This window comes from Erigeron canadensis, chromosome 4, assembly GCF_010389155.1.
Source record: "Erigeron canadensis isolate Cc75 chromosome 4, C_canadensis_v1, whole genome shotgun sequence".
NCBI lineage: Eukaryota > Viridiplantae > Streptophyta > Magnoliopsida > Asterales > Asteraceae > Erigeron > Erigeron canadensis.
In genome coordinates this window covers 14,213,961-14,222,253 of record NC_057764.1, presented here as the reverse complement: position 1 = coordinate 14,222,253, position 8,293 = coordinate 14,213,961, and the positions used below count along the sequence as shown (strand labels likewise).

General features: G+C 37.4%; 1 protein-coding gene across 1 annotated transcript; it reads right to left on the bottom strand.

Annotated features, from left to right (window-relative positions):
• Positions 1-3,014: 3,014 nt before the first annotated feature.
• Positions 3,015-6,647, bottom strand: LOC122597012. The gene is made up of 6 exons (XM_043769652.1): positions 6,552-6,647; positions 5,786-5,892; positions 4,162-4,527; positions 3,843-4,040; positions 3,468-3,723; positions 3,015-3,404 (listed from the first exon to the last, which is right to left on the bottom strand). Exons 1-6 carry the CDS (start codon positions 6,645-6,647, stop codon positions 3,015-3,017), a joined length of 1,413 nt encoding a protein of 470 aa, XP_043625587.1.
• Between the last annotated feature and the right edge of the window lie 1,646 nt (positions 6,648-8,293).

Here is an 8,293-nt window from a genome sequence, read left to right as displayed (position 1 = left end):
AATCTCACGAGACCAATTCAGAGAGCAGGAGGTTATGAGTTGGATTCTTATCAGATTGGAGATCCAATAGAAAAATTGGATGGATTTGTTTTCATAAACAGCTTCAGAGGAAAAATCTTTGTCCGTGCATCTGATTTTCCCAAGTATTCAGATGGCACTCTGAAATATTGTTTATTCTTCCTCAGAGCCATTCATGATAATCTTGATCCCAGTGAAAATGAAAACATCCAGATTCAAAGAGAAAGACACATAAGAAGGATCCAAGAGACAATTGACATACGTCAAAGGGTTAGAGATCTTATTGTTGTCAGAACTATTAGACCAAGAGAAGGAATCATTCATACTGAGACAGGTTCATGGGTTCTTTGGAATCCAAGTCATGAACGAGGTCCTCATAATATTCCTCCAGTTAACTTTCAAGATAATATCAGATTGCCCGATGAACGTCCAGAAGGTGCTAACTGGCATTTCATTCCTAAGAGGTATTGGAATGACTCTTGGAATAGTTACAAGAAAAGAGCTTTTTGGAATTCTATGAAAGATAAGCTATCTACATCAAAAGCAGCTCAAGATTACAAGAAAAGAAAGAACAAGAAAAGACGAGCTGAGAAAAGAAGGAGGAGGAACAGGAGGAACTGATTGAAGACAACCAAGCACTAAGGGGGAGAATGTTAGAAATTCAAAATAGTGCTTAGTTGTATTTCCTTATTTTTGTTATTATGTAAATGTAATATAAGGTTAAGGGGGAGCTTATGTATTTACTTAGAGTATAAATACCCCTCAAGCCTTAACCTTTTAAAAAACTTTTTAGTCATAAATTGCAAAATATATTTCCAAGCTTTCAATACATATCTCTGTCTCTCTCAATACACACACTAACACACACACACATCCACCATTGTTATACACCTTACTTCCGCACCTGAACACGAACGATTCCTGCTATATTACATAAAGACTAAATCATTTCAAATTGGCAATCTAAGGATCAATTCTTAAATTGGGTACCCAAGCCGCTGACATTAGTACCCAAGCCAACCCTTTAGTATCCTCCCAATAGGATGTTTGAAGATAGTCAAAGGGATACAATGCAAGCAACCACTTCCGCAACTGCTGTAGGAGGAAGTGGTGCAAACAATAATGGGTTAGCCCAACCTAGAATAGAGTTTATGTCTGCACAACTTGTTGATAGCCAAATTTCTGATACTACTCTTACACAAACTGATGATGTTGTTGGACAGTCACAACTGGCAACTGAAGTTCCAATCTCTTCAGCCGATGAAGTTATGACTGAGGGTAGAGCAGCTATAACTGAGGCAACTCTAGTGACCTCTATTCGTGGCGACGATGTCACCATGACTTAGCCCCAAACTAATGCAACTATTTGGTAAAAGGGTACCCCGATGATTTTATATAAAAACACAAAAGAATTACAAGTAATGTAACTGAGTGTCACATTAGTTCATACAAGTAATGGTTGACACTTAGTGACAGCTACATCATACTACATATGGCAAGAGAGAAATAGCAGACTCTTCTCATCTTCAACAAGAACTGCAGCTCAATTGCGTGATATCATTGTGTCCACTATCCGACTCAAACTAGCTACAATGAAGTTTAAACAAAGCGGCACTAGTATTCTTGAAGCATGGAGGCTGCCAAAAGCATGAGGCCGACATGTGAGGGTCTGCTTGATATTTTTTCATATGCAATTGCTTATTTGAATTGCCCTATTTAATTACATTGCACTATGTAATAGTTTTTCTGAGTTTTTTTTTTTGTTTTTTGTTTTTTTGCTTAATGCTTGTTATACATATACATGACCTGTCATGTATATGAACTAATGTGGTACTCCGCTACATTACTTGTAAAACTTTTGAGTGTTGATATAATATGAAACAGGGTATCCCTTTACCCAAAAAAAAAAATAGTTCATACAAACGACATGCTGTTATGTATGTGAACAAGGAAATAACCAAATTAACTAATGTAACACATCACAAGAACATGAGAAGAAAAACACAAGCTTGTGACGAGACAATAATCTGCTTTTCAAAGTCGCTCAATGTGACTTTCCATCCTCAATTAGCTTCTTAGACAGATCCCATACTTCCAGCAATTGAGCTACACGTTGGTTATTCTTCAGGTTTAGAGTCACCAGCATGTCACAGACCGTATTAACTATGTTATCTCTGAGTTGTGAAGTCAAATGAGTATTGTTGGTGAAGGTTCGGTTATTTTTTTCTTGCCAAATAAAATACGTCGTTGCAGCAACACATAACTTCCCAACAATAAATTGAATCAATTTGGATCTTGAATGGGGTAACAAATGGACTATAATAGCACTCTAGTTCGAAGGAACATCATGCATATCAACCATGTCTCTATTTAGGTGCCAGACTTGCTTAGCGTAAGAGCATTCAAAAAATAAGTGATCATGTGAATTTGGACCTGTTTTACATAAAAAACAACACAGTAAGTTAAGGTTAACTGCACCCCCTACATCCCAGCTCCGCATGTTATCATGTGTTATCAGCTTCTTGCGAAAATTCAACCACATGTGAAAGGCATGACGGGGAATACTTTGAGAAAACCAGACCAAGTGGACCCAATTAACAGATATTGATCTTGCATGAATGGTATCCCTCTCAACTTTAGACGAGAAATTGACTAGATTATTTGAGGCATCCATCCAACTTAACAAATCAAGTTTGTTTGGCTGTAATAGAGGTGGTTGAACAATTATGAGCACAGGGTATAAATCATACCAAGTCGTTGACCATTTCCATCCGCTCACATCAGCCACTTTACTTGAGTGAGAAAAAGATGCTCTCATTATATCTCTACGAGAAAGAGAACTGAGCGGGCAATATGGTTCCATCGATCAAACCATGCATACGTGCTTAACCCATCTCCAATATTAGACCAAATGTGAGGCCTGATTAGTTGTCTAAGCCGCATTATTTCCTCCGCCCCTAGCTAACATTGGAGGTCAAAAGGATATCCCAGAAACTTCAGTCTTTAATCTTGTATGCATATACCCAGTCCACCCATATAGAATCAAATTTAGTAACAATGCTCCAGATATGCGTAGCCATTAGTGACTTATTAACCTCACTAATTTTGTGTATCGCTAATCCACCTTCATATTTAGGTAAGCAGATATCTTTCCAAGCAACTTTAGCCTTGCCTTTTACCATTGGTCCTTTACACCATAAAAAGCTTCTCATCCTTTTCTCCAGCTCTTTAACAATTCTCCCTGGAAGAATAAATACCGAAGACCAATATATATGCATTGATGATAGAGCATATTTTATCAAATGAAGTCTCCCAACAAACGACAATGATTTGTTTCTCCAATCAGAGATCCTTTTATCCATCTTCTCAACGAGTATTTCACAATCCTAATATATAAGCTTTGTTGATATAAGTGGAACGCCTAAGTATTTCACAGGCAAGGAACCTACCTCAAATGGCATAATACCCAAGATACTTCCTTTAATATAATCAGCAACATTATAAAAGAACGTTGTACTCATAGATAAACTCAAAACCAAACCAGATAGCTCTTTAAACTTATTTAAACAATCCATGATCAGATCAACAGAAGCAACATCATGACAGAATAAAAACAAGTCATCTGCGAAACAAAGATTCACAAGTAATAGTTTCTCACATTTAGTATGGGCCCCTTGTCTCAAACCTTTTCGCCCTTTTAAATAACTGTGTAAATTGCCATTAACACTCAACGAGAAATAAATAGTAGTAAACACATGTCATTATCTAAGAGACCATTCTTTCATGGAATCCATAACCGATCTGGATATATTTTTAAAAAAGACCAATCCACCGTGTCGTAGGCTTTTTGAATATAAACTTTAATAACACAACGAGGTGGCCCAACATTCTTATGGCTGTTACGCATAACCTCTTGCGTGAGTAGAATATTATCAAATATTTTCCTACCCGGAATGAAGGTAGATTGGTTCTTGCCCACTACATCATCAAGACCATCCTTAATGCGATTAGTAATAATCTTACTAATGCATTTATAAAGTACGTTACAACATGAGATAGATCGAAAGTCAGATATAGAATATAGTGTAGTAACTTTGGGAACTAAGGAAATGATTGTATGGTTCAATTCATTAAGTAATCTACCAGAGATTAAAAAAATCTTGAATAGCATCACTTATTTCATTCCCAATTATGTCCCAAGAGCTTTTAAAAAACATTGAGGTGTAACCATCTGGGCTCGGGGCCTTATCATCGCCAGTGGAAAAGATTGCAGCTTTAACTTCATCATGTGTAACCGGACGAATCATATTAGCTACCTTTTGACTATCAATAGTTTTCACAAATAAACCAGCCAAATTCCTTTGAGTCATGGGGTCAAATACCCCTAGCAAGCTTTTATAGTGATCCACAAAGATTTGCGCAAGAGCGCCTCCTTCATGGATAATCCCGTTGACATCCTTAATCGAGTTAATTCTGTTCCTATGGTTCCTGATGGTGGCTTTATTTTTGCTTCAAATTTATAAATTGTTGTACAAGTAATTGTATGAAAACACACACACTTACGAGTAGAGAACCCGGTTAGTGTAGTATAGTCTAGTGATAAATTACTGGATCATTCGTAGGGACGCTTGCACTACCTAACTTAGTAATATATGTAATTCTAATGGCTTGGGGGTTTGTCACGATTTCCTAATGAACTAATACCGAAAAGTAAATATCCAGTTTTACCGGAGCAGACCGTTTCTAAAGAAACAACGTAAAATAATGGAAAACCTAATAACAATAATTAAATTAAAATACTTGTTTGGCATCTCCGATCTCATGGTACGACCGATTACTGTTCTACCTATTTGCTAGTCTGTTGGAAACTTAATCACGGCTCAGATTCTCGTTAGATTCACTTTACCTAATTACCAATGCTGTCGTTAGACTCACACTACCCTATAAACACATTCTCGTTAGATTCATTGTTTAAGCATTAATGACCTAAAGTGTGTGTTACTAATTCATCTCTCTTAAGCCATGGCCAGAGAGTAATTATATCCGGTGACCACTGTGGTTGTTTCTAAGTCAAAGGATCGCATCTGACATTTGGTAGCATCAGTTCTATTCATCCTAATTACTATGGTTCTGGATCCCTCGGTTATAGGTGAATCACCTTTTACAACTAGTTAAAAACCGGCTAGTGTTTTCCATCCTTATGTATTAATCCTAGTGTATGATTATAGACCGATCATCAGAATTAAATCAATACATGCAGATATAGAACCGATAATAATATGATGAACTAGCAAAACATGGATCTACGATAAACAGTAAAACACACTCCAACAGATTCTAACAAATTAAGTAAAACAATAAACGTCTACATGATCACATTGATCCAAACAAGTTTTCAGCCTACTAGCCTGACATTATTAAAGGAATAACAAAGTCTGAAAAGATGAAAGACATTGTTTACCAACTGAAAGTAAAATAAAAGAGTGGATCTAGACCGAGGATGAAGATCGGAAGGTGTTAAAAGCTCCAAAACCTTCTGGAAATCTGCAACTACGACCTAGGGTTGATAGTGGGCGGTTAGGGCTGCTGAATAGTGTTCTGAGTCAGTTGCTGATTTGGGCCTGCCCAGCAACGCTGGCTGGGCTTGCCAACGGTGCTGGGTGCATGGGAGCGACGCTTTGTCTTGGCCAGTGGCGCTGGCATGGTTGCCAGTGGCGATGGGTGCTGCGGCTACTTCTCGTACGTCTTTGTTTAGCTTCCGAATCACCTCTTGTGTCTTGTAACTTCATAGGCCTTCATCTTGAGGTACTTGATGTCATTTACCCTCTCTCGCATCTTCCGTGAAGCTGCATAAACATACGACTCATTAAGTACCTATAGTTCCAGATTAATAACTCATTTTAGACATAGAAATGATGTCTTCCAATAGGGGCTTTTATCATGATATGGACGCTCATGAGTTCCTGCATTTGAGAGAGTTATGAAAGAACTTAGTATTGGAATCCCCTACTTTTAACCAATAGACTTTAGACTTCTGCTTAAGGAAAGATTCCTCATCAATAACTACTTCCTCAAAATTTTCAAGACCTATAGCTTCAGCTTCTCACAGGCTAACATTGGATGGGTCACTATCAACACCTTGTTGGGCTTAATCTAATTTTGAACGTAAAGTATTAACACGGTTGTGAAGATTTCGTTGCTCATATAGTAACTTACGCATTGGAGACTTCAAGATCTTCAGCTTCTTTACAACTTTAAAAATTTTATTACTCACAACAGGTTCGATCCAAGCTTGAACTACAGCCTCTCGGAACCCTTCGTTCTTGACAATCAGATTTGCAAAATTAAAAGGTTTAGGACGAGTTCTTGAAATCGATGGCATCTTTACAATACATGGCGTATGGTCATAAATCCTATATGGTTGAAATAATGCATGAGAAGCCGGGAATTCTTCAAGAAACTTGATATTACACGTGGCACGATCAATTTTCCTGAGTAAATGATGCGAAAATGACCAGATTCGCTGAACTGACCGTTGCTAGTGAGCTAAGCAGATCAACTGAAGTGACCAGAATTTCTGAGGGAAAAGAAGATTCTGAAATGAAGTTAAATTCTGAGTTGAAGTCCATTTCTGAGTTGGTGCAGGATTCTGAGCCCTTGATACCATCTTACCAAGCCATTTCAGACAAGTGTTCACTGAACAAGCTCAGCCTTCAGTTGTAACATTTTTCCAGTGGCGAAAAGGAAATATTTAGTTCAAGCGCTGATACCATAGAGTTACCATAGAGTTAGCGGAATAATTTATCATTTTAGTTATCTATAAGTTTTGCTAAGATAAAACTTATCGTATTAGATACGCTAATACCATAGTCAACCATTTCTCTAATCATATCTTTGAGTCAAAGCAATTCCAATCTTTTGCTCATATAAGTTTGAGTTTGAGTTCTAACTCAAACTCAAATGAGTTTGATAAAGGTATACCATATATATTTAGGTTTAGCGGAATAATTTAACGATCGTGCAGAGAGTCAAAACGATAAAACTCATACTGCTAAAATAATTAAAACTTATACAAAATATAAAACTTAAAACTTTGAACATCGTATCTGAATCCTTGTATCCAATGGAATTTGTGCAATCACGGGTGATAGATGGACAACAGCCTAATTGGAAGGCCAGAGGTGGATCCTGAAGAAAAGCAAGATGATGCAACCAAAAGTTCTGGGAAGAGTTAGTACTGGAACACGGACAGATGGAACAGTCTCTCTAAGATTTACAAACCATAAAGCAGCTACAGCAGTTGGAGAACCTGCCTACAACAACAGAGGCATGGAGTGTGAGGAATTTGCTGTTGTTCTTGCAGATTCTGAAAGGAGACATTTCCTTAATAATGGAATGTCCCCTGAGATTATCCTAAGGTATGAAGCTGAAAGTAAACAAAGATCGATCTAGCAACAAAAGAAGAAGAAGGAAGTTTGGGATACCCTCGGAGAACCATCTGGAAAATATGATTACATGGTGAAATACTCATCACCACCAAGTTCAGAAATATCCATAGAAGATATAATCCCAACATGCTGGGGAGAAGATGATACTGATGAAACAAAAGTAGTATGTGCAGATATTCAGAAGATGAAGATAAAAGTATTTCAGAATATGGAAGAAAAATGGCTAGTTATGATAGTTCAAGTAACACCCAAAGTGAAGATGAAGGTGTTGGGCGCATACGCACAAAAGAAGTTTCCAAAAGCCTATGGCAGGACTATGATTGGGAAGATGAGATGATAACTTTGCATCATCATCTCAATGCAGAAGGTGGTGGGATTTATGGTAAATCTTCCGTAGCGTCCTATCAAAACCAAAATATGGTGCAAGGTGAGGGTAATTCTGTTGCGTCCTATCAGTCCCAACTGATGCAAGGAACGAAACCCTCAGTATCCTACCAGAATGAGGAATTGATGCAAGGTATGGAATCTAAAGATGAAGATTATTTAGCAGGATATTCTCAGGATCAATTGGAACCTGGTAATACTCCTGTTAACTGGAATCCCACACCTGTACAAACTTACAACAGTGGTGAATGCTCGTTACCATATGTTTTAAAGGAGAATTATGAGGAAAAGTATGAAAACAATGAAACCTTTGATACACTTTTCAGGACTTCCTTATCCTTTTCATTATTAGGATCAAGTAATCATGTGTTCTTCTTTAATCCGCTAGTACCTTCCTTTTCATATTTGATTTTAAGTGGTTGATTTTGTCTATTAACCAATTC

Excerpts from the sequence above, each read along its gene's own strand:
- LOC122597012 (XM_043769652.1), bottom strand. The coding sequence starts at position 6,647 with ATGGACTTCAACTCAGAATTTAACTTCATTTCAGAATCTTCTTTTCCC. Across the intron at positions 4,528-5,785 it reads GAAGTTACAAGACACAAGAG|CAAAAATAAAGCCACCATCA; the intron begins GTGATTCGGAAG and ends ATAAATTTGAAG. Across the intron at positions 3,405-3,467 it reads TGGGTATTATGCCATTTGAG|GATTGTGAAATACTCGTTGA; the intron begins GTAGGTTCCTTG and ends CTTATATATTAG.